Source organism: Scyliorhinus canicula, chromosome 20 (genome assembly GCF_902713615.1).
Source record: "Scyliorhinus canicula chromosome 20, sScyCan1.1, whole genome shotgun sequence".
In the NCBI taxonomy this organism is placed as follows: domain Eukaryota; kingdom Metazoa; phylum Chordata; class Chondrichthyes; order Carcharhiniformes; family Scyliorhinidae; genus Scyliorhinus; species Scyliorhinus canicula.
This window is the reverse complement of record NC_052165.1, coordinates 68,792,667-68,818,672: the sequence shown is the minus strand read 5'-3', so window position 1 is coordinate 68,818,672 and position 26,006 is coordinate 68,792,667. Positions and strand designations below refer to the sequence as shown.

The 26,006-nt window shown below is 46.9% G+C and overlaps 1 protein-coding gene across 1 annotated transcript in view; it reads right to left on the bottom strand.

Annotated features, from left to right (window-relative positions):
* Positions 1 to 26,006, bottom strand: part of LOC119954733 (A disintegrin and metalloproteinase with thrombospondin motifs 20-like) — a 469,933-nt gene that overhangs the window by 318,529 nt on the left and 125,398 nt on the right. Inside the window, exon 4 of the mRNA XM_038780255.1 lies at positions 22,982 to 23,250. Within this exon, the coding sequence (XP_038636183.1) occupies positions 22,982 to 23,250 (269 nt within the window). The remainder of the gene's footprint in view (positions 1 to 22,981; positions 23,251 to 26,006) is intronic.

The window sequence follows — 26,006 nt, the reverse complement described above, 5'->3', positions numbered from 1 at the left end:
GCGTCGCGTATTTTACGCGCGCTGGGCCTTGGCGCCGCGTAAAAAGCAGCGCCGCATAAATGATGCAGCCGGCGTTGTATAAATGAAGTCACCTGCGCATGCATGGGTTGGCCGGCGCCAACCCGCGCATGCGCGGTTACAGTCCTCCCCGAGGCCGTCCCGCAAGAAGATGGCAGATGGATCTTGCGGGGTGGCGGAGGAAAGGAGGTCCTCCTTTAGAAAGGTTGGCCCGTCGATTGGTGGGCCACGATCGTGGGACAGATCCCATCGGAGGCCCCCCCGGTGAAGTAACCCCCCCCACAGGCGCCCCCCCCCCCAGCGTTCCTGCACAGTTCCCGCAGGCAGCGACCAGGTGTGGACGGCGCCGGCGGGAACCTGTCAGGTCAGAGGGGCCAGAGAATGGCGGGGATACCGGAGAATCGCCATTGTGACCGTCTCGGGCGATTCTCCGGCTGGAGCGGTGCAGAACTCGACGGGGCCCTTCTCGCCGGTTGGGAGAATGGCAGGATGGCAGCGGACCGGCATCCTGCGATAAAATGGCGCGGCCGGCGATTCTCCCAACCAGCGCTGCCTCGGAGAATCGCCCCCAAGGTACATTGATATAGAACTCTAGTGTGGTTTGGATCAAGATTAAATTGGAATAAGAGTAGCTGTACATCGTTCCTCATCACGTACCAAATCAAACAAAATCTGGTGCAATACAGAACATCTTTGCATTGAACCTTTATCCTTCGAACAGGGGGCGGAATTCTCCATCGGCCGACATTGGAATCGCGAAAGGTGATTGGGCAGAGAATCGGTCTTGACGGTAAAATCATGGACGCCACTGGTTTCACGCCAAATCGCAATTCTCCGGCGCCTCAAGAGCGCTGTTAATGCATTCCACTCCACACATACAGTAAACACAGTTGGCATATCATTAGCGGGCCTGAGCCGGTATTTCCCAGGGCCTCTCCTCTGCCTCCACCGGGGGGGGATTTCCCAACGGCGAGGTTTACTTGTGTTTTCAAAAATCGTGAATCATGGCTGCTGAGGGAGAGAACAGGGGTACGGAAAGTGTCCAACACCGCCATAGTGTGATGACAGTTTTGCTGCTGGTGAGGGGCTTCAGACATGGCCGGGGAGAGTAGCCGGGGGTGGCCAGAAAATGGGTTGTAGGGTTGGAGTAGACGGGCATGGAACACCATTGCCGTAGCCTGCAAGGCAGCCATGCGGGTGCGCATACCGCTGACTGACCACTGTGAGATGAGTGCCACGGGTTATTATGGGTGCCCTCCATGCCCAACCCCGTTGAATCCGACACTGTTTTCAATTGGAATCAATCGTGTTCCACGTGGTGCCGGTCCTAGCCCCTTAACGGTCAGTGAATTGGAATTACCCAGGCATGGGCACCAGATTGCTGTCGTAGAAGTCCTGGAATCCTGCCCCGGCACCAACACAGTCTCAGGAATGGAGAATCCGGCCAACAGTTGCAAATAAGATGGAACCAACACCTACACCAGAAAGGAAATTTCAAATATTCATTTCTTTAAGGAAAGGAATCAATTGAAAGGTTGTCATTGGAAAGGACACATCTCAACAACAAGGGCAGCACGGTACCACAAGTGGAAAGCACTGTGGGTTCACAGCGCCAGGGTCCCAGGCTCGATTCCCCGCTGTCTGTGCGGAGTCTGCACGTTCTCCCATGTCTGTGTGGGTTTTCTCCGGGTGCTCCGGTTTCCTCCCAAAATCCAAAGACGTGCAGGTTAGGAAGATTGGCCATGATAAATTGCCCTTAGTGACCAAAAAGGTTAGGAGGGGTTATTGCGTTACGGGGATAGGGTGGAAGAGAGGGCTTAAGTGGGTTGGTGCAGACTCGATGGGCCGAATGGCCTCCTTCTGCACTGTATGTATTATATTCTATGTTCGTTTTCTCACTAAGGAATGAACGTCATCCTTTGGTGCTGAGCTGCTGTCCAGTATGACATGTTTGGTTGAAATAAACTGATGTATCAGGGAATTAATGGGTTGCACTTACACGATCAATTTCATTCTGGTTCACCAGAAATTCAGTCATCACCTCCGACCCGAGTTTGGGGGAGTTTTCTTTTGAGCAAGTAGGAAAGAATTATTCTGAAAACTTGATATGCAGCACTAGCAATGTCCAATAGCCTATTTCCAGTTATCTCTTGTGTTATCCTTTTGTTTATGTTTGGGATTACGGTTACCTGCAAAGAAGCACCCAGTGGGTGCACCCATCCGCATTTTGGTTGCCATGTTCTTTCCAGTTTAAGGATATGTACCCAACTCCTCAGATCAACCATATTAATTTACAGCAATGTGTCAGTATTTGCAGTTGATCCAGTGATGTTTATGCCTCAACTCTACAAAGTTAATTCAATTCAATGGCCTCTGATGTCCAATTCACCAAATAGTGGGCTCACCTATTGTTTTTAAGATTTTTCTTTCTACACACTGAAGTCTCTGATGTTCCAAAACTCTTCACCAATTGGTCAACTGGTCTGGCAAAGAAGTAAGAAGGGTCACGGTTGGAAGCAAGCGGTCAAGCTGTATTGGGACATGTGCATTCTCATGGGAACGCTCCCAAGTTACTATGGCGTTGAGCCCCAACAACTAATATAGCTACATCTAAGAGAAAATCCCATTTGAAAAGCATTCTGCAGTATCCTAGTGACTTTGAAGAGCAACGTCTTTTACACAGATGGCCCAGTGTCCATTAAAATATTGGCAACTTCTTGTTGGCATTGCTGCAGTTGAGGTTTGTTCAGCTGCTGCCTTTGTTGGACGATGTGCTGGCAACTAGATAAAGGAGCTATGGACTTTTGCTTCCTCACTCACTGGGACTACTATTTTTTAAAATTGATTCCCTATATGGGTGTAGGTTATTTCCAATGAAATTAGACAACAAAATGTTTTATTCACTCAATTAAAACAAAATAAAGAAATAATCACGTCTGGAGCATTAAGCTCATAAGACTGAGTTAATTTTTTGTCTCAAAATTTAAAATGTTAGCCATTTATTTTGGAGTTCTATGATTTAGGAATTGTGCGCTTCATGAGGGTTGATAAATTAGATTTAATTACTTCTCCAGATTTTCAAACGCAATTTTGGAGACAATATATTGAGGGGCAAAAATCAGTACACTGTCTTCAATATGTTCCTCAACTATTTTAATAAATCAGTGACTCTTGTCAACTGGGTCATTGAAAAGGGCAGCAGTATAAGTTAAGGAGGAAGTAAATTAAAGTGATTTACTTTAAATTACTGGGTGGTAGAAATAGACCAGAATACTGTCCTTTCACCATTAGGGACACATTCAAATCTGACTCAGACTGATTAGATATCAAGTTTCTTTCGACACCCTGCTGACTGTTCAGGAACCACAAAGCAGTCAGTTTGTACATTTAGGGTGGGATTCTCTGGTCACCAACGCTGAAATCGTGTTCAGCGATCGGCCGGAAAATACACGTTTCTGACCAAATCGGGGAAGGTGCTGCTTTCGCAATGCTCCTCCCCCTCCAAAGCGGCGAATCGAAGGCTTCAGGACATTGCCTGAGGCCCACCCCCCCGATGCTCTGCCCCTGACCGGCCGAGTTCCCGTTACCGTCGGTCACATGTACTGTCATCCATCGGGAACTTGGTGTGGCGGCTACAGACTCAGTTCAGCGCCGCCACAGTCATGGAAGGTCCAATCTGTGGGCAGGGGGTACTTTTTCAGGGGCTGGCGGCACTGTTGGGGTGTGGTCCTGTGCACGCGAGCCAGCCGAAAGGGGGGGGGCACTATTTTGCAGGCCAGGTGACGGACCCGGCAATTCTCCGGGCCGTATCGGCTCCTACAGCCGAGTGCTCTACGCACCTCGGCTGCTAGGCCCCAGCCAAGCGGAGGATCTGTGGCTATTTTGCACCAAATTTTCGGTCGTAAAATGCCACTGTTCCCACTCCGGCATGCTGACAGCCTCAGAATCAGAGAGTCCAGCCGTTAGTTCCCAGTAGATGGCCCCCAAAAGCCTTACTCCAATCAGCAGATTCCCGAGGTAACAGAGACTTTGGGATTCACCCATTCGTCTCAGAGACCTCTGGCGAGCGCCGTTTAACCCTGGTGCCCACAAATGGGGACCAGACGGAACGGCATTTGTGGAGGGTATCCCAAGAGATTGGAGAGTTCCAGCTGCATGCCCATTGGGCAGGGTGGTGCCCTGGCTTTTCTGGTGCCACCTAGATACGCCGGCAGTGACAAGATGGCATGAACACTGCCAGTGTGCCAGGTTGGCACTGCCATGGTGCCAAGCTAGCATTTTGTGAACGCGTACAATCAGGCCGGGGGTGGCCCACGTGGGTGTTGGGGGAGGTACGGGCGGCTGAGGACCCTCCCATATTGTGTTCAGGCAGAGGTGGGACGAAGGTGGGGATCGCTTGGGGAGCCTCGGAGATCGGGACGCCGTTAAAAAAAACTTTATTTTTAAAAATTAATTTGCAGGATATGGGCGTTGCTGGTAAGTCAGCATTTATTGCTGCAGTGCATCTTGTAGATGGTAAGAAATGCTGCCACTGTGTGTCAGTGTTGGAGGGAATGAACTTTTAAGATGGTGGATGGGGGCCACTCAAGTGGGCTGCTTTGTCCTGGATGGTGTCAACCTTCTTGAGTGTTGTTGGAGCTGCACTCATCCAGGCAAGTGGAAAGTATTCCATCACGCTCCTGACTTGTGCCTTGTAGATGGTGGTCAGCCTTTTGGAAGTCAGGAGGTGAGTTACTCTCGACAGTATTCCCAGCCTCTGACCTGCTCTTGCAGGCACAGTATTAAGATGCCTGGTCCAGTTTGGATTCTGATCATTGGTAACCCCCAGGAAGTTTAAAGTGTAAGAATTCAGTGATGGAATGTCATGGGGGATGGCAAGATTCTCTCTTGCTGGACATGGTCATTGCCTGGCACTTGTGTGGCACAAATGTTACTTGCCACTTGTCAGCCCAAGTCTGGATATTGTCCAGATTTTGAGGCATATTGATATGGACTACTTCAGTATCCGAGAAGTCATGGGGAGTCAATGTGGCTTTGTGAAAAGAAAATCATATTTGACAAATTTATTAGAGTTGTCTGAGGAAGTAGCAAGCAACTTAGATTGGGGAAGCTGTAGATGTGGTGCACTTAGATTTCCAAAAGGCATTCAACAAGGTGCCACATCAAAGGCTTCTTGACAGAATAAGGGCTCATGGTGTCGGGGGATAACGTTTTAGCATGGATAGAGGATTGGTTAGCTAACGGGATACAGAGAATAGGGATAAGTGTGCCTTTTCCGGGTTGGCAAGCTGTTCCTCGTGGAGTGTCACAGGGCTCAGTACTGGGGCCTCAACTATTTACAATCTTCATCAATACTTGAATGTAGGAATGGTAGCTAAATCTGCTGATGACACAAAGATAGGTAGGAAGGTGAATTGTCAAGAGTAGGTAAAAATGAGATAGATAGATCCAGTGAGCAGGAAAACATTTGTCAGATTTAGTATAATGTGGGGAAATGCGAACTTTTCCATTAGGCAGGAAGAATAGAAAAAACGTATACTATTTAATTTAGAGAAACCGCAGACCTCAGTGGCACAGAGGGATCTGGGTGTCCTGGTACATGAATCAAAAAATGTTCGTATGCAAGTGCAGCAAGGGAAGGCAAATTGAATGTTGGTGTTTATTGCAAGAGGAACCAAATATAGAAGTTGGAAGTTTTGTTACAGGGTATTGTTGAAATCACATCTGGAAAACTGTGTACCGTTTTGTCGCCTTACTTAAGAAGCAATAACTGGAGCCAGAGGACACAGTTTAAAATTAGGGATCTCCCATTTTAGAATGAGGTCATGAGAATTTTTTTCTCTGCGAGGGCCATTAGTCTGCAATACTGCTCCCCAGAGAGGAGTGTACGTTGAGTCATTGATTATGTTCAAAAGCTGACTTAAATAAATCTGCGATCAGCAAGGGAATAAAGGGGACAAACAGGAAAGTGAAATTGAGGCTACAATCGGAATCAGCCATGATCGGATTGAATGACGGAATGGGCTCAAGGAGCTGAATGGCCTACTCCTGCTCCGAGAAGCCATCGAAAAGTTACAGCACAGAAGGAGGCCATTTGGCCCATCTTATCAATGCCAGCCTGAGGACACCCAGGTGCCCTTTCTAATCCACCTTCCTGCACCCGCTCCATAGCCCTGCAGCTTACATCAATTAAGCTGCAGATTCAGAGTCTAGGGTCTCTGCCTCCTTCACTAATTCGGGCAGCGAATTCCAGACTCCCACTACCCTCTGCGTAGAAACGTTCTTCCTCGTGTTCCCTCTACACCTTCTGCCATTTATCTTCAATCTATGTCCCCGGGTTCTAGAATTCTCCACCAAGGGAGAATTTTATCCAGTCCACTCTATCACTTCCCCTCATAATTGTGTACACCTCAATTAAGTCATCCGTCAACCTTCTTTGTTCCAAGGAAAATAACCCCAACCTATATCTAATTTCTCCCAGTAGCTATACTTTTCTAGCCCTGGCAACATTCTTGTAAACCTCTTCTGCACTCTCTCCAAAGCAATTACGTCGTTCTTGTAATGTGATGATCAGAATTGCACATAATACTCCAGTTGTGCTCACCAGTGTTTTATTCAATTCCAACCTCAAATCCTTACTTTTATACCTGAAAATGAAAATGAAAATCGCTTTATTGTCACGAATAGGCTTCAATGAAGTTACTGTGAAAAGCCCCTAGTCGCCACATTCCGGCGCCTGTCCGGGGAGGCTGGTACGGGAATCGAACTGTGCTGCTGGCCTGCTTGGTCTGCTTTAAAAGCCAGCGATTTAGCCTAGTAAGCTAAACCAGCCCCTGGCATCAGCTCTGCCAATGAAGGAGAGCACTGCATATGTTTCCTTACAACAGTGTCTACTTGAACTGCTGTACGATAATTCCTCAGAGCTTGCCTGTTTGAACTCAGAGTCAGTTTCTCTGGCTCTGCGAAAATCTAGGCCATTGGCTCTGGCTTGTTCATAAAGAAATCCATTCGCTCCTTATGCTGAAGGTGGAAGGGAGAAACATTTGCTAGTTACTCAGGTACTGTTAGCTCTCCAAGGTGATCCAAGAATAGTGGGTGGCTTTGGTAGAGGGGAAGAGAATGAATAGAACTGAATATGGTCCAGCTAGATTTTTTTTTAAACAAAGTTTTTTTCAAATTAAGCGTCAATTTAGCGTGACCAATCTACCTAACCTGCACATCTTTGGGTTCTGGGGTGAAACCCATGCAGATATGGGAGAATGTGCAAACTCCACATGGACAGTGACCTGGGGCTGGGATCGAACCAGGTCCTCAGCGCCGTGAGGCAGCAGTGCTAATCACTGCGCCACCGTGCCACCCAAGGTCCAACCAGATCTAAACCTGTTGGAGGGCTTAGACTTTAGAGAGTGAAGGTGTGGGGTAAGGCCAGGTTACGCATGGGTTGTGTTGGGACAAAAGCATCATGGATGGGTGTCAGGGAATAGTTAAGCAGACTGACAAGTACAGAAATATTGTGGGGAAAATGGACAACCAAAGGCTGACTAGTTGAGAGTTGAAAGGTCAATTGTTAGTAATTTAGGGGAAGATTTATTTTCCTGAAGGGGATGCAGGTGGAGGTCAGGGTTGGAGAAAACACTAGGATGTAGGTGCCAATCCGCAGCCACCACACCACCATCGCGACCGGCAATAGCAGGTTAGCTCCACACCGTCGGGGACTCGGCCGGTCGGGAGCGGAGGATCGCTGGGTTGGCCTTAGTTAACGGGCCTCTAGCTATGCGGCGTACTCCGCGATCATGCCGATTCTCAGGTCCTGGAGAACCGCCAGCCCGATTTCAGCATGAAATTGGATTCCACCCCCATGCCAAACGCGATTTTGGCACGGGGCTGCGGAGAATCCAGCCCCGGAGCTTTCATTTATACTCCTCTCTGATGAGCCATCAATAGCATGAGAGACGAGTTGCTTTACAAAAGTTAGGCTTTAATAAGCTAGAACTTAGCCCTGCGGTTGTCTACAATAAAATGGACGACTGCCGGGCGTTTCGACTATTTATACCTCAGTAAGGAGGCGTGGTTAACGCAGCCTCTCGACCAATCAGAGAGCTGTCACATGACTGGTCTCAACCAATCGGTCGAGGGGCACATGACCGACCAGGGCCAATGGTAAGCCGGTGTTCTGCCCCAATGGCAGACAGCTATGCAAATCATATCACCACACTCTCTTTCCTCCATTCGATACCTTCACTGTCACTTCATTAGTGGCTTGCTCCTCCACTTCCTCAGAGAGTGAATATGCCTTTGTGATTTGCAATTGAGTTCCTCTGTGTCCTCAGTCCATTTCGCACATGACTATATCCTGCACATTGCTATGGCCCCAAGTGCAAAATCCATAACTTGTTACCTGGATGTTTAGCTCCTGGAACAGCATGTTCGCAGGTGCAGTCTGACTCACATACCAGTTGTCCATATTTTTCTAGTAACCCAAAGGTACTGGGATTCCAGAAGACGCACAGAATAGGATTGCTTGCTCCAGAAAGCATATTTAAAGAAGGGCAAAAATGTAAGCCCTATTTCAGGTACTGCCTGTGGTCCACCAATATGGAGGAAGAATTGCGTTGCTCAGAATATACAGTAAATTTCTAAATCCATTCAGAAACGTGCACTTACAATTACACTGCAACCAAGGGGAAAAACCAATTCTCTGTTACTTTGCGCCAGGGAATAAATAACTCCATATGGCAAAAGACTGATTTTCGACTATCTGAAAACAACACTAAAGCTACCTCAGTATATCCCTATAGTTAGAGGACATAAAAGCATGCACAAAAGGTAGGGCCTATAATTACTGGATTTTACCACAGGTCATTGGAACTTCAAAAAGGAATTTTCCTCATGAACCCTTATGATTTTGAAAGTAATGATGATTATTACAATAGTAATTGTGGGAAGTAATGCAGCGTTGGCTAACCAGTATCCTACTTTTCTCTAAACAAAAATCGCAGTTATTCATTACCTGCGACCAAATTGCCCAACCGCCAGTGGTAAACTGGAACCAGAGGAAAAAAACCTGCTGTCAAATTCAAAGGAGGACAATGAAGTAAATAATCAGAAGCACATTTCAATATCTAATCTGTGGAGAACAAGTTATTTTAGAAAGGTTGTTTGCTGAGCAGTAAGTAAGCTCTGCATTCCCGCAGACACAAACCACCAGTGTTGGAGAGACATCAATTGGTGCTGGGTCCGTCACCAAACTTTGACCCCATGAAGCTTGCTCATGTAGACATTTCTTTACCTGAAGGTCAAAGTTAACTCCAGAGTGCAATAACCTTCAGGCAATTGGCAAACAAGTTTCACCGGCCCAAATTGCTCCCTTAAATACCTGAATTAATGAGCCAATAGTAGTCTTTGTTTTCCCCAAATGGATTATATCCCACCACTCAAAAAGTGCCCCCCCCCCCCCCCCCCCCCCCCCGAGTCAGATGGAATACAAACCATCCTCTTTCAAGATGTGACTGCCTGATTTCAGTCATGCATCAACAAAAGATTTTTGTTTTGCCAACAACTGCAGCTATCTAACGGAAAACCAAGCAATCAAACATGCAGGACCTGGCTAAGTACGTAAGTGCACCATGTGATGGGGTCTTTACACTTTGCAGTGGTCTGTGCTGTTAACAGGGTCTGGCCAAAAGGAACGAAGTAGAAAACTCAGCTAAATATTGAATGAGATGAAAAAATAATCCATCTCCTGACAAATGTTTTTATATTACCTTCTTACCAAGATGATCCTGTATTCAATGTTCATTATCATAGATTATCATAGAATTTACAGTGCAGAAGGAGGCCATTCGGCCCATCGAGTCTGCACCGGCTCTTGGAAAGAGCACCCTACCCAAGGTCAACACCTCCACCGTATCCCCATAACCCAGTAACCCCACCCAACACTAAGGGAAATTTTGGACACTAAGGGCAATTTATCATGTCCAATCCACCTAACCTGCACATCTTTGGACACTCGAACTCTTTTAGTTAAAGCAAATTATTTATTGAGTAACATAAACAAATAAACTGAGTTTGTTCTCTCTTCAACAACTATACTAGAGATTAAATAAACAAGATTAAATATATACTGGGTGATATTCTCCCATCTGAAGGCAGTGTTGACGCCGTCGTAAAAACTGGAGAGTTCCTCTGCCCCGCAGGAGGCCAGCATGGCACTGGAGTGATCCACGCCGCTCCAGCCGCTGATACCGGAGTCAAATGGGCGCCGCGGGTCTGCACATGCGCGTTGCGACCGGCGCTAATGTGCGCATGCGTGGTAGTCTCCTCCGCGCCGGCCCCGATGCAATATGGCGCAGGGCTACAGGGGTCGACACGGAGCAAAAGAGGCCCCCACCACAAGAGACCAGCCCGCCGATCGGTAGGCCCTGATCGCGGGCCAGGCCACGGTGGAGACCCCCCCAACAGGCCGCCCCAGACAGGATGGATACCGAAGTCCCGCCGGGTAAGACCAGATGTGAATGGCGCAGGTGGGACTCGGGATTGTTTGGGCTACTCGGCCCATCCCGGGTGGAGGAGGCCGCGTAGAGCGGCCCCCGACCGGCGCCACGCTGCCCGCGCCAGCGCTAATGGTGCTGATTCTCCACTCACTGGAGAATCAGCGGACCAGCGTCGGGGCAGCGTCGCGCGATTCGCGCCCGGACCGGCGATTCTCCGACCCGGCATGTGCTGAGAGAATCCCGTCCCCTAACTATGATTAACAACACCTACACTCTGAGCTATCTCTTTCTACCTCTGGTTACTAGTCACTACATCCACAAAGAGGCGAGAACTCGGCTTGTCTGTCTTTTACACCCGTCTCTCTTACTGCCATCTAGTGATTATTTAGCTATTACTTCTAAACATTAACTCCTTATATACATTCAGATATGCAGATCACTAGAAATGTAACAGCAGGATCCAAGAGAAAACCATTCCCCAAGGTTTCCCAGCCTCAGCCTTCAGAATTGTGCCATGGGATCTTTCATATCCACCTGAGGGGGCAGATGGGGCCTTGGTTTAATGTCTCATCCAAATGACGGCACCTCTGACAGTGCTGCACTCCCTCAGCACCATCAGAACCATTTCCAACTCTTTTCTCGGCAATGGTAATGTTGAAAGATCAGGTTGACAAATTTCTGTTTCACAGCTGGATGCACAATCAGCCTCCAGCACACTCATTGTTTTTTTTTTGTAAAGTTAGAAAACTCCAGAGATAATCTCAGGGACCCAACATCGTCCACAGATATCATGTTGGTTTTCCAAATCTGTCGTAATACATGTGACTCTTAGGCAGAGATCCTTATCATTCCTCCCCACCCAACCTTTCAACCTTCATGGCCACCATGTTCCATCAAAACCCATTAGCCTGTTCCAATGGATGTCAGAGGCAAATGAAACCTGTACAATGTACAACCTTTCTCTCTGTACATGGTGGCCTTAAAAGCACTTAAAGAACTCCAATGTCTGTGAGACATGTCTCACTCTAATCTTTTCACCTGCCTTTTATCTGCTGATGACCTGGTCCAGCATCCTGATTCACAAGGCAGGAGAGAAATATGCATTATGCCTAATTCTTGGGTTTAAAGTAACTACAAACCATACCCACTTAGGCAGCTGGTCATTTTAAAAGCCTAATGAGGGGCCGAAGGCCTGGTGAGACATCCCTTGACAAAATTAATTCTCAAGTTATCTCCCACCTTCAACCCACCTCCCAGAATTTACCCTGGAACTGCTGCCTGTGAGCGGAAGTGATCCTAAATTAGTTGAGACCTATCTTTGGAAGTAAAATCATTGGGCCAATAGCTCTCCAAATACACAGGTGAGATCCAAGAGCCAACATAGAATTTACAGAGCAGAAGGAGGCCACTCGGCCCATCGAGTCTGCACTAGCTCTTGGAAAGAGCCCCTCATTAAGCCTACACCTCCACCCTATTCCCGTAACCCAGTAACCCAACTAACCTAAGGACAATTTAGCATGGCCAATCCACCTAACCTGCATATCTTTGGACTGTGGGAGGAAACGGGAGCACCCGGAGGAAACCCACGCAGACACGGGGAGAACGTGCAGACTCCGCACAGACAGTGACCCAAGCCGTGAATCAAACCTGGGACCCTGGAGCTGGGAAGCAATTGTGATAACCACTGTGCTACAGTGTCCCCATCTATTGCATGCTCACACCTCTTGGTTGAGGCGGTCACTGCCTTACTGATAGATGCAGACTACTTTCTACACCCTATGAACAATTGCCTGCAGGAAAAAGCCAGAGTGAAAATGTTTAAACATCTATTAAACCAGTGAACATGCCAAGATAGACAGAAATTGCACTGTTAACATGTAACACTGACATCTACCCAGCAATATGGAAAATTGCTGCGTTCACAAAATTGTCCAGGACACAAAAAAAAACAGGACTTTTCCAGCCCAGCCAATTACCGCCCTGTCAGTCTGCTCTTGATCATCAGTCAAGTGGTGAAAGGGAACATCAGCAGTGATTTCAAGCGGCACTTGCTAAGCAATAACCTGCTGACTGGAACTTAGTCTGGGTTCCAGTTCCGTCAGAGTCACTCAGCTCCTGACCGCATTACAGCCTTGGTTCAAACATGGACAAGAACTCAACTCCAGAGGTGAGGTGAGAGTGACTGCATTTGACATCCAGGGAACATTTGATCGAGTATGGCATCAAGGATCCCTAGCACAATTTGAGTCATTGCAAATCAAGGGGGAAACTCCCCACTGGTTGGAGCCATACCCAGCACAAGGAAAGATGATTGTGATTGTTGGAGGTCAATCCAGGACATCACTGTAGGAGTTCCTCAAGTCCTCAGTCCAACCATCTTCAGCCGGTTCTTCACTGATCTTCCATCCATCGTAAGGTCAAATGTGGAGATATTCGCTGATGATTGCACAACATTGAGCATCATTCATGACTCCTCAGATGCTGAAGCAGTCCAATATGCAGCAAGACCTGGACAATATCCAGGGCACCACAGTAGCATAGTGGTTAGCACTGTGGCTTCACAGCGGCAGGGTCCCAGGTTCGATTCCCCGCTGGGTCACTGTCTGCGTGGAGTCTGCATGGGTTTCCTCCGGGTGCTCCAGTTTTCTCCCACAGTCCAAAGACGTGCAGGTTAGGTGGATTGGCCATGCTAAATTGGCCGTAGTGTCCAAAAAGGTTAGGAGGGGTTATTGGGTTGGGGGATACGGTGGAAGTGAGGCCTTAAGTGGGTCGGTGCAGACTGGATGGGCCGAATGGCCTCCTTCTGCACTGTATGTTCTATGTAATATCCAGGCTTGGACTGATATAGCAAGTAACATTCGTGTCATTGGGTTCTTGTCCATGTTTGAACCAAGGCTGTAATGCGGCCAGGCGATAACCATCTCCAACAAGATAGAATCTAATCATCGTCCCTTGACATTCAATGTCATTACCATCACTGAATCCCCCACTATCAAGCATCTGGGAGTTACCATTGACCAGAAACTGAACTAAAATAGCTATATAAATACTGTGGCGATAAGAGCAGGTCAAAGGCGACAAATCCTGTGGCCAATAACTCACCTCCTGACTCTCCAAAGCCTTTCCAACATCTAAAAGGCACAAGACAGGAGTGCGATGGAATACTCCCCCCTTGCCTGGACAAACAACAAAAGCTCGACACCATCCTGGACAAAGCTGCCCGCTTAATGGACACCCAATCCACGAACATTCACTCTTTCCACCACCGATACACAATAGCAGCCGTGTGTACCACCGACAAGATGTACTGCAGCAACTCATCAAGCTTCCTTAGACAACAACGTCCAAACCCACGACCTCTACCATCTAGAAGGACAAGGTCAGATGTTACATCACCACCTACAAATTCTCCTCCAAGTCAATCACCATCCTGACCTGGAAATAGATCGTCATTCCTTCACTGTCACTGGTTCAAAATCCTGGAACTCCCTCCCTTACAGCACTGTGGGTACCCCTGCAACTAAGGAACTGCAGTGGTTCAAGGCAGTGGTCTCAAGGGAAGTTAGGGATGGGCAACAAATGCTGGACTAGCGATGCACACGTCGCATTAACGAAAATGAAAAAGAACCCACTCTCGTCAGTAATGTTAAACACTCCACTGACTCTTGTGCATGGTTTAGTGCAAGTGTAGCTGAGCGCTCCTTGACTATAAATGAATTTCAAACCACAAAACAGCATTATTGTGTCTATGGTAAGCCCATGTTGTCTACAAAGAGTCTTTGGGGGCACTGTTCAATCTTGACAAATGTCAAGGTTATCCTATTTGTTTAACTTTCGCCCCTCTCACCATGTGAAGTCTGCTTGGAAAAAGGGAAGCCAACATTGGGCAGAGCCATTGTAAATTGTTATGTTCCTGGATGCTCCTTCCCTGACCAAGTGAGAGCAGATTTCACCCGCTCTATCCCCAGACCCCTTGGGAATCTCTCCTTCGTTCAGAAAATGTTGCAAATGACACATTTCTTTGATTTCCAAAGCTTCTAAAATTAAAATTAAACTGGCTCAAAAACAGCGATTCAGTGATTCAACAAACTACTCCGGATGTCGAAATATTTTGCTGTTTTTGGCAAAAAAAGGTTCAGTTTTCAAAACTGGGAATGATGTCAGTGTTTGATGGGTTAACACGTTGCTATGCACCTGCCATTATAATAACAAAAATGTTAGTAATTCAACACGAGCGTTTTCCAATTAGAACTGGCTTTTCAACAAATCATGTATAATTTATCTCGATGCAGAGGTTGAGTAACGTGCTGAGTGCAGAGCTCAAGACAAACTAATTAAAAACGTAAGCATTCTTTGGGAAAGAGCGATGGTGGAGGAGGGAAACAGAACAGGGCCACATAATCGGCAACAAATCGACAAGTGATTTATTTTATAAAGTAATAAAGCACAATGACGGACGCTGCTGCATTGCACATCAGTGACAACATTTAGTCAATTTATAATGCTGGGTGAACTCCGCGAATTTCACATATTGAAAATATGTACGTTTGCAGCTGATTGGTTGTCACAAATGTGACTTTACAGCAATGTCATGTATCCTCGAGCTGTCATTTCAGGTTTGACCAACCGGGATATTTTCTGATATTGGGAGGGGTTGGTACTGGCCAATCAAGCACACAGAAAGCCTCCCTGTGATCATACATCACAGAACTTACAGTACAGAAGGAGGCCATTCAGCCCATCAAGTCTGCACAGGCCCATGGGAAGTTCACCCTATCTAAGCCCACACCTCCACCCTATCCCCATAACCCCATCTAACCTTTTTGGACACTAAGGGCGATTTAGCATGGTCAATCCACCTAACCTGCACATCTTTGGACTGTGGGAGGAAACCGGAGCACCGGGAGGAAACCGACGCAGACACGGGGAGAACGTAAAGACTCCGCACAGACAGTGACCCAAGCCGGGAATCGAACCTGGGACCCTGGAGCTGTGAAGCAACAGTGCTAACAACTGTGCTACCGTGCCGATGTCAGCCCATAATCAGAAAACTCGCCCATTCCACCAATAGGACATCCGTAGCTTTGTGCTCGGGGCTCTCTCACTCAGGCAGAGAGAGTGAAACCCCTACTGCGTGATTTATTTGCCAGCGTTGCTGCCAACAGTGCTCTGATGATAGGATGATAAAATAGGGTTTAAGGAGTAACATTCCAATCACCATAACTGGCATAAAAAACACTTCAACTGAAAAAGAGTACTGTTGAGATCAAAAAAAGGGTTGTTGGAATTGCTGACATGTTCATTATTAAAAAGACCAGCAAAGCAATTGAAGCACATGACAAAACATACCTGATTCCTCGCAACAATCCCCTTTAACAATACCAGAAAAATGTACTTTTCAAAAAGCTCATTTATCTTTGGGAGGTGATGGTTAAATTCCCTGTGTCAAGAGGAGGTAATATTAGTCAGCAAAGATACCAATCCCAGCCCATAAAGGCAAAATTCCCTGCTTGCTGATGTCGAGTAATGTGAACCTTCAAACCATGCTTTGTAAGCATGATGGTTTAACCAGGTGCCAAAAGTGCAAGATTATGCTAAAGGTTATTGAGAATTCACTGGAACTACTTCAGGGACAGTCTGTCCCAGGGACCACAAATTGCCTCAAAGTCTCACAGAAAAAACTTGCGTTAAGCACACATGGCAGCTAATTTGTCACCAGCATGACACCACAAACAGCAAATGATGTCAGGATTAGAGTGTAGCCAGGACTCCAGACAACCCTAATCTTCTTTGAATGGCTTGATTTGCACCACGCCCACCTCTGAATGACAAGGTCCCAGGTTCAAGTCCCATGACTTAAGCACAAAATTCTAGTACTGAGGGAGTGCTGCACTGGCCGAGGTGCAGTCTTTCAGATGAGACGTTAAACCAAGACCCCTATCTACCTGCTCGGGTGGCTGCACTATTTCAGAGAGAAATCATCCTGTGTCCAGGCCAATATTTATCCTTTCATCAACATCACAAAAAGCACATTATCTGGTCATTATCACATTTCCGCTTTTGGGAGTTTGCTGAATGCAAATTTTCTGTTCCATTTATAACAGTGCCTGCCCCTCAGAAAGTGCTTTCAGCTGTAAAGTGCTTTGAAACAACAAGTGGTCATGAAAACTGCTAAATAAGTACAAATGTTTCTACCCTGCGAGACAGACAGAGTTGCAGATTGATGTATCAATCCAAAGACAATGCCGATATTCACAGAACCAATGCAAAATACAAAATGCATTGAATTTTTAGAAACTCTAATGCATGTGTAAGCGTGTGGGTGCCCGTCTGTGTGACAGTCTCAAGTTCCCATTGTATGGTGAGTTACCAGATTTCAGTATAGGCATTGGTGTGGGTGACACACATTCATTGTTCCTGAGTTAAGAAGAGGTAGGGGAAAGGAATCTACATGGTTTGCAAACCAGACCCCTACTGAAAGTCATCATAGTCCCCAAGGACTAACCCTTTTGAGAGAGAGCTGACTGGTAATGATTTTAACCCAAGGGTCACCGCACCTCAGGTGAGGAGGAATGTTGAGGAGACAAGGCCTTCATGATAGCCTCAGCCAGCACAGGAATTGAACTCCATTCAATCTGAATGCTATTGACCTCGACTCTGCATCATGAGCCAACTGTCCAATAACTGAGCTAAACCAGCTCCTTACCAATACTATTCTCGACAGCTATACTCTACTGCCCCTCCCCATCACTGACAAACCGACCAACACTGACACCACCGCTGCCTGGCACCCCAATCAACATAGGAGGCCAGCCATCCTTCACTCCAACCCCTCGCCCCTGACACACCATCCTTCACCACCCCCCTCCCCCACCCACCCTCCCTCCGCAGATTGTGCACTCGTCACTCCATCCCGATACCCCAACCTTCCCTTGATAACCTGCCTACCATCAGCCCGCCTGTCAACCTATCCGTCAACTCCCCTGCCTCAAAACAGCCTTGATGTGGAGGTGCCGCCGTTGGACTGGGGTGAGCACAGTGAGAAGTCTTGCAACACCAGGTTAAAGTCCAACAGGTTTGTTTTGAATCACTAGCTTTCGGAGCGCAGCTCCTTCATCAGCCTATCGGTCACCTCCCTTCCCCCCCCCCCCACCCCCAAACAATAAACCAATCAACAGTCTCCCCACAAACACGTCCAGCAGCACTGAGAGCCTATCCTTTATTACCACATCCGACTGGAAGCTCAACAGAGAAGCCCCTCCCACTCAGCTGTCAACCTGTCACTCTACCACAAAAGTCCACACCCTCCCCTCCCACTACTCCCGCCCCAGGAGCTCATCTCCCATCTGATACTCCCTCCTTTCGACAATCCAATTAACATTCCCGTTTCACAGGGTGGCACAATGGTGCAGTGGTTAGCACTGCTGCCTCACGGCGCCAATAACCCGGGTTCTATCCTTGCCCCGGGTCACTGTCCGTGTGGAATTTGCACATTCTCCCTGTATCTGTGTGGGTCTCAGCCCCAACAACCCAAAAAGATGTGCAGGGTGGATGGATTGGCCATGCTATATTGTCCCTTAATTGGAAAAGAATTGGGTACTTTAAATTTATATATTTTTTTAAATTCCCATTTCACCCCACCAGATCTGTCACCACTCTGCCCCAGACTGACCATCCATTACCAACTCCCTGCCCCCAAACTCCTCACAAGCCAATTGCCGAACCCCCCTCACAGCAACTCTCCCTGTCTCTCTAATTACTCATGCAGATTGATCAACTGGCTTCAGCTACAAACACCTGTTAATGATCACCCAGTGTGAGGATTCAGGGAAGCACTGTCAAAAGTCAGTCAAACAAAATCATCATTTTTCATCCAGTATCACACGATGCAGCACATATCACATTAAAAACAGCAACATAAATCTTAAAGTACCTACTAAAGCTCTTTCAAACAATGTTTTAGCAACTTTTTGCCCAGAGGCGGCAAACGACATGTCACTCCATTGACAGAAACCAATTAGCAGACTATAAACTCTGGCCTTGTCACACTATCATGGGGCTTCTCCTACATAGGTCAACCAAAAATGATCTTTTGCGTAATACAAGGACAAATAAATCTTAGCACTGCTAGTTACTGCTGGCAACATCATCTGATATCACTATTCTCTAAAACGTCACACTGAATGCCAAAGAAGCACTATGAGCCATAATCTTGGCCTCCTACCAGTTTATACTGAAAATGATCTTGGGGAACTAATTATCTCATTTTTCTTTTCGAATCCCTCTATAGCTTTGCCGCTCCTGTAATCTCTCCAGTCAAGCAGCACTCCCATTCCTCCAGTTTTAGCCAGTTGTACATCCCAGTTTTCTCTGCCCCCACAATTACCAGCATGCTTTCGGCCACCGAGACCCTAAGCTTTGAAATTCCCTTCCTATATCTCTCTTTCATTTTTTCTTTTTTTTAAAAAATAAATTTAGAGTACCCAATTATTTTTTCCAATTAAGGGGCAATTTAGCGTGGCCAATTCACCTAATCTGCACATCTTTTGGGTTGTGGGGGCGAAACCCACACAGACACGGGGAGAATGTGCAAACTCCACACGGACAGTGACCCAGGGCCGGGATTCGAACCCGGGTCCTCAGCGCCGTAGGCAGCAATGCTAACCACTGTGCCACCGTGCTGCCCTCCTATATCTCTCTTTCACTACCTCACCCTCCTCCTTTGCGACTCCAAAACTTACGTTGACCAAGGATTTGGCCGCCCCCACTATTATTGCTTTATGTAAGAGAGGCAGTGGCCTGGTGGTAATGTCATGGATTAGTTACTCAGAGGTCCTGGCTCTGGGATATGGGTTCAAATCCGACCACAGCAACTGGTGGAATTTAAAGTCAATTAATAAAACTAGTCATTAGTAATGGTGACCATGAAAATTGTCAGCTATCGTAAAAAAAACATCTGGTTGAAGGAAAGCCTTGCCCTGTCTGGCCTTGATGTGACAGCAATGGCCTAGCATTGTATCAAACTACTACAAACTTGTAAAGTGATGAAACCAGAGAGACCATGCAGGTAACAGAAACTAACCCTGTCAATCCTGCAAAGTCCTCATTACTAACTGCTTGGATCAAATTTGGTAGAATTGTCCCACAGGCATACTCACAGAAACACACCTGACAGACAATGTCCCAGCCACCACCTTCACCAACCCTGAGTATGTCTTCTCCCAGTGGCAGGACAGACCACCAGATGTGGTGGACTGCTTCGTCCTGGGCTTGTGTGTTGTTGGAACTGATCTTATCCAGGCAAGTGGAGAGTACTATATCATATTCCTGACTTGTGCCGTGTAGATGGTGAACAGGCTTTGGGGAGTCAGGAGGTGTTATTCCCAACCCTGACCTGCTCTTGCAGCCATGGTCCAGTTCAAGTTCTTGTGAATGGCAATTCCCAGGGTGTTGATAGTGAGGGACTCAGCAATGGTAATGAATATCAAGGGGAGGTGGTTAGATTCTCTCTTGTTGGAGATGGTCATTGCCGAGCACTTATGTGGCACGAATGTTACTTGCCACTTATCAGCCCAAGCCTGAAAATTGTCCAGATCTTGATGTATGTGGATAGTTCTGGTCGCCACATTACCAGAAGGATGTGGACGCTTTAGAGAGGGTGCAGAGGAGGTTCACCAGGATATTTCCTGGTATGGAGGGTGCTAGCTATGAAGAAAGTTTGAGTAGATTAGGATTGTTTTCGTCAGAAAGACGGAGGTTGAGGGGGGACCTGATCGAGGTCTACAAAATTATGAGAGGTATGGAGAGGGTGGATAGCAACAAGCTTTTTCCAAGAGTGGGGGTGTCAATTATAAGGGGTCACGATTTCAAGGTGAGAGTGGGAAAGTTAAAGGGAGATATGCGTGGGAAGTGTTTTTACGCAGAGGGTGGTGGGTGCCTGGAACGCTTTGCCAGCGGAGGTGGTAGAGGCAGGCACGATAGCATCATTTAAGAGGCATCTAGACAGGTATATGAACAGGCAGGAACAGAGGGAAGTAGATCCTTGGAAAATAGGAGACAGGTTTAGAGAAAGGATCTGGATCGGCGCAGGCTGGGAGGGCCGAAGGGCCTGTTCCTGTGCTGTAATTTTCTTTGTTCTTTTTTCTTTATAGCGACTGCTTCAGTATTTGAGGAGTTGTGAATGCTGCTAAACATTGTGCAATTATCAGAGGCTAAATGGGTGTGTGTGACTCAGTATGAGTTAGGATAGAGCAGCAGAGTTTTGGGGCTGGATTCTCAGTTGGCGGGATCCTCTGTTTCGCCGGCAGCCCACTCACGGCCACGGATTTCCCGACGGAGTGGGGGTGCCCAAAATGGGAAACCCCATTGGCTGGCTGCTCGGACGGAGGATCCCGTTGCAGGCAGGGGCGCGCCGCACCAGAAATAGGTGCGTCAGGATGGAGATTCCCGCCCCTGGAGTTTAAGTTTACAGAGTGTAGAAGATGGGAGACTGGCCGGGAGAGCATTGGAATAGCCAAGTCTAGATGTAACTAAGTCATGGCTGAAGCTGAGGCAAGACTGGACGGAGTAGATGATATTACGAGTTGGAAGTAAACAGTCTTTGTTATAATGCAACTCTAGGGTTGGAAGCTACCCTAGGTGCCTGGGTGGCAATGCCAAGGTACAGGGGCACTGTATGAGTGCCAGGCTGGCACTGTCAGGGTACCCTGGTGTCCAGTTGGCACCGACGAGTGAAGATCGCGGGAGATTTGCTCGGTAGTGGTGGTGAGGGGGATTCCCTGGTGCCTCCCCAAGGTTGTGGGGGGGCGGGTGAGCGAGGTTTCCCCAAAACGGGGTGGGGGGTGGGGGGGGTTGATGATCAGGGTTGCCAGACAAAATGGTGCTTTGATCTGCGAGCAGCCTTTCCTGCAGAGTGGATCGCCCCAAGGCCAGAAAAAAGGCAAAGTGCCTTTAGATAGCCGGATGCTTCTCGTAACTGCAGACACGGAGAAACACCCCGGTAGTCACCCCTGTTCGTGGACTTTAACTTTAGGCCGCTGAATCGCGCGCTATGACTCTTTTCATACTAAGCAGAGTTCCGGTTATGCTTTACAATTCTCTTCCTGATTTTCAAATCCCTCCATGGCTTCTCTCCTTCATATCTCCATAATATTGGTCAGCACGGTAGCATAATGGTTAGCACAATTGCTTCACAGCTCCAGAGTCCCAGGTTCGATTCCCGGCTTGGGTCACTGTCTGTGCGGAGTCTGCACGTTCTCCCCGCGTGTGCGTGGGTTTTCTCCGGGTGCTCCGGTTTCCTCCCACAGTCCAAAGATGTGCAGGTTAGGTGGATTGGCCATGCTAAATTGCCCTCAGTGTCCAAAATTGCCCTTAGTGTTGGGTGGGGTTACGGGGATAGGGTGGAGGTGTGGGCATGGGTAGGGTGCTCTTTCCAAGAGTTGGTGCAGACTTGATGGGCCGAATTGCCTCCTTCTGTACTGTAAGTTCTATGAATCTAATCTCCTCCAGTCTCACAGCCCCTCTGAGATATCTGCTGCATTCCTCCTAATTCTGGCCTCTCGTGCATTCCCAATTATAATTGTCCCACCATTGGTGGCCATGGCTTCCTCGAGGCACCAAGATCTGGAATAACTTCCCTCCAATCTCACCGCCTCACATTCCTCTGTTAAGACACTCCTTAAAAGTTACCACTTTGACCAGGCTTTTCGACACCTGACCTGATATCTCTTTATGTAGCTCAGTGTTTTTTAATGCTCCTGAAAGTGCCTTAAACTTTAATTACATTAAAAATACTATAGAAATATAAGTAGTTCTTTTTATTACTACCTTTCCATAAATAATGACTTCAACTTTGAGCAAAACTAATGTTGGGCATTTAGAATATATCAAGATTGGTATATTTGTCAATTCATTGCTCATGCTCTAATGATGCAAGTGTGGAGGTTCCTAGGTGATTTTATCACATAATGCCTGGCTTTGGTACCGATTCACTATGTTCTCAGATGTCCTTTGGGGAAAGCAATCTACCGGCCTTACCTGGTCTGGCCTCTACTTGACTCCAGATCCACGGCAATGTGGTTGACTCTTAAATGGCTTCTGAAATGGCCTAGCAAGCCACTCAGTTCAGGGCAAGTAGGGATGGGCAATAAACGCTGGCCCATCCGGCGATACCCACATCCCATGAATGAATAAAGCAAACTCAAACTGAATACTAAATTTGGTGAGCTCTGAATCTTGAAACAATAATTCTTCACATTGATTGTTTCCATTATATTTTGAGCTCGACTAATTTTAGTGTTTTTTTCCACCGGATGCCTTTTACTTGCTTCACTTTACAACCAAGCGCAGTACATCAGACACTGGGAAGGGAAACAATTGGAAAGCTGACAAGAGTACAAATTAGGGTTTCCACCGGTATTGGTGCTCACATTTATGTAAACATGTGCCACCATTTGCTGATGCTTACTTACTATTGACATAAGCGTTAAGATGTAGTGCTGCAAATTCCTCCCATGATGTTGCACCATTTTGATGTCAGCAGTGACCATGACCTCGACAATTCTTGGATACGACAAAAAGCGTTTTTGTCTTGTATGCTGCTGGGTCGCATTGTCTGGTTTGGGCCCTTGGCTGGGGGGGTGAGTCGGTCTAATTGCAGTCTGTAAGATATCGAGGTGCTCCCTGATACTGCTAGCATTGTGCATCTTCACAAGTCTTTTCTTCATTTGAGGGTTTTGTTCTGAAATGGAGAGACAGAAAAAAATAAAGTTAAGAAGGTTTTCTTGTCTTGTAATTCAAAGGTAGGGGGTAGGAGTGGGGGGGGGGGGGCTTTTTCAGTCACTACATTTTGGACAACTATCTCCCAAAATTGCTGCCTGGTTTCAAAGTCAAAATAGTTTCATGGCAGCACGGTAGCATTGTGGATAGCACAATGGCTTCACAGCTCCAAGGTCCCAGGTTCGATTCTGGCTTGGGTCACTGTCTGTGCGGAGTCTGCACATCCTCCCCGTGTGTGCGTGGGTTTCCTCCGGGTGCTCCGGTTTCCTCCCACAGTCCAAAGATGTGCAGGTTAGGTGGATTGGCCATGATAAATTGCCCTTAGTGTCCAAAAATTGCCCTTAGTGTTGGGTGGGGTCATTGGGATAGGGGGAGGTGTTGACCTTGGGTAGGGTGCTCTTTCCAAGAGCCGGTGCAGACTCGATGGGCCAAATGGTCTCCTTCTGCACTGTAAATTCTATATAAAAAAAAAGGCGGCAACAAGTCAGCTTTGTACTGCCCTGACTTTCAGTGTGACAAGTACCACTTTCTCCAACATGCGCTCACTTCGAGATATTACTTTGGTGAGGGAGTTCATGCGCATGTAAGGAACAATTTCCAGAAGTATGAAGGTTGTAGCGTCAATCAGAGTTTAACCCCACAGGTTTAACGTCAGTGCTGCCACTTTGGACCTCAAACACTCCAGCTCATGCCGTCTCTTAAACCCATGGCTGAGCAACAGGAAGAACAAACTAACAGAGCTTACAGGTTAGTTGTTGCTTAATTTCTACAGGCCGCTGCTTTAATTCTGGAAGTGTTCGGTGGTTTCTAGAACTGGATAATGTTACTCAAGTCTACAGGGAGTGTTGGGCAGATGCAAGAAAGATTTGGTCCTGATGTCATGGATTCTGCACAAACAGTTGTTTCCAGATAAGCACTCCGGCGTCGGGCCAACCGGAAGTTGCGGAATACTCCACACTTCCAGGGGCTAGGCTGGTGCCGGAGAGGTTTCCACCATTTTTTTACACTGGCGTCGGGCCATTGGCTGATTTGAGAAAATCCCGCATTTGAGCCAGGGTCCCATTCTGGGATTTTCCTCATAATTATGCTTTCCCTTTGCAGTTTGCATTCTGAAATCCAGTCCGGGTTTTGCAAATGAAAATTTTAACATAAGCTTCTGCTCCAATTTTAACATTGAATCCAGTCCAGGATTTACACCACGTCCTTTTAGGATTCCTTTGTCTTAACTGCTTTTACACAAACTTTAGCCATCACTTTCCATAGTTATTTCAACCTACATTCCACAAGCTGAAAATCACTTCAGATATCTTTCTGGCACCTCAACCTTCTCAGCTCTGTCTGTCTTTACTAAACAGTGCTCTGTTCCAGGACCCTTCACCTCCGACTTCCTGGACATTTCCCTTTATTTCTCTAGTTTCCTTAACTACTCTTCAGATCTCTGCACATGTTTTCTTAACCATTACTCCATGGTATAGATTTTCTTCTAGGAAATCTGAGAGATATTCTCACTCTCGCCTTCTAAGCCAACTGCTTCTAGCAGAGTTTAAGGGCCGACCTCCCTCTCACTATATATCACCAACTGCAATCAAATTAGCTAGATTAAAACTTAAAAGCTTCTCTACCATACAAGGTCCGAGTTGCTAAATAACCACTGCTGGTTCATTTATTCATCATGCTGTAGCCCTTTCTAAGCATAATAGAAATACAGCTGGATCTTAACCAACCTCCATATATACGAGTATCTGTCCAGCATGAATCGAACCTTAGGTTTTACCCTTCCTGGCACAAAAACATTAAATTGAATCCACTAAAAATTATACCTTATTTCTAATATTTACCAGTACACATATCAATCCCTTAAAATTGCTTTTGTTTTCCGAACACTGTGTTTTCCCTGTCCAATCCTACCATTATTTTCTGTCCTGTTTTCACATCTTTTGTCATAGATTCTAGTATTTTCTCGACTCCTGATGAAAGATCACAGGCGGAATTCTACGTCCTGCCACACCCGCTTTCTGGTGCGGCACGCACAGATCCTTCGATCCACCAGCCGGCCAATGGGGTTTCCCATTTTGGGTACCCCCACACCGTTGGGAAATCCGCGGGCGTGGGTGCGCTGCTGGCGTAGGGAAGGATCCCGCCAGAGAATCCAGCCCCACCTCTTGTTCCAAGGCTTCCAATGCTTTAACAGAAAACCTCAGGGTTCCCTTTCTTCTCTGTTGTGCCAGAAGTCACCCTTCTTTTTGATTAAACTCTCTTTCCACCAGTCATTTTCAGCCCTTACTCCAGCCAGAATGTATCTTCCCCTTAAGAGATTACGTTTTGGTCCAGCATAAATTTTGCCTCCCCTGAGTGAAGCAGTCACTTCAACAGTGCATTTCATCGTGGCTACATATCAAAATCATGCTAATTAATGGGCAGCATGAAATTACCATGTGCTGCCTGCATTAGAAGCCACAGTTATTGGTTAATTGCACAAAGCAATTGTTGCTTCTGTTCTGGTTGTCATTGAATTTGTCTCCCTAATACTTGTCTTCTTTTGACCCACCTCATGGAATCACTTCATCCACCCTTTTGAACTTTCACTCTCTGATTTGTTAAGAGCTTTGGAAAGTGTTCCTCAGGTGAGGGTCATTTTATAAATGCAATATTTTTTCTTAAATTTATATTTTTTCCAATTAAGGGACAATTGAGCTTGGCCAATCCACCTACCCTACA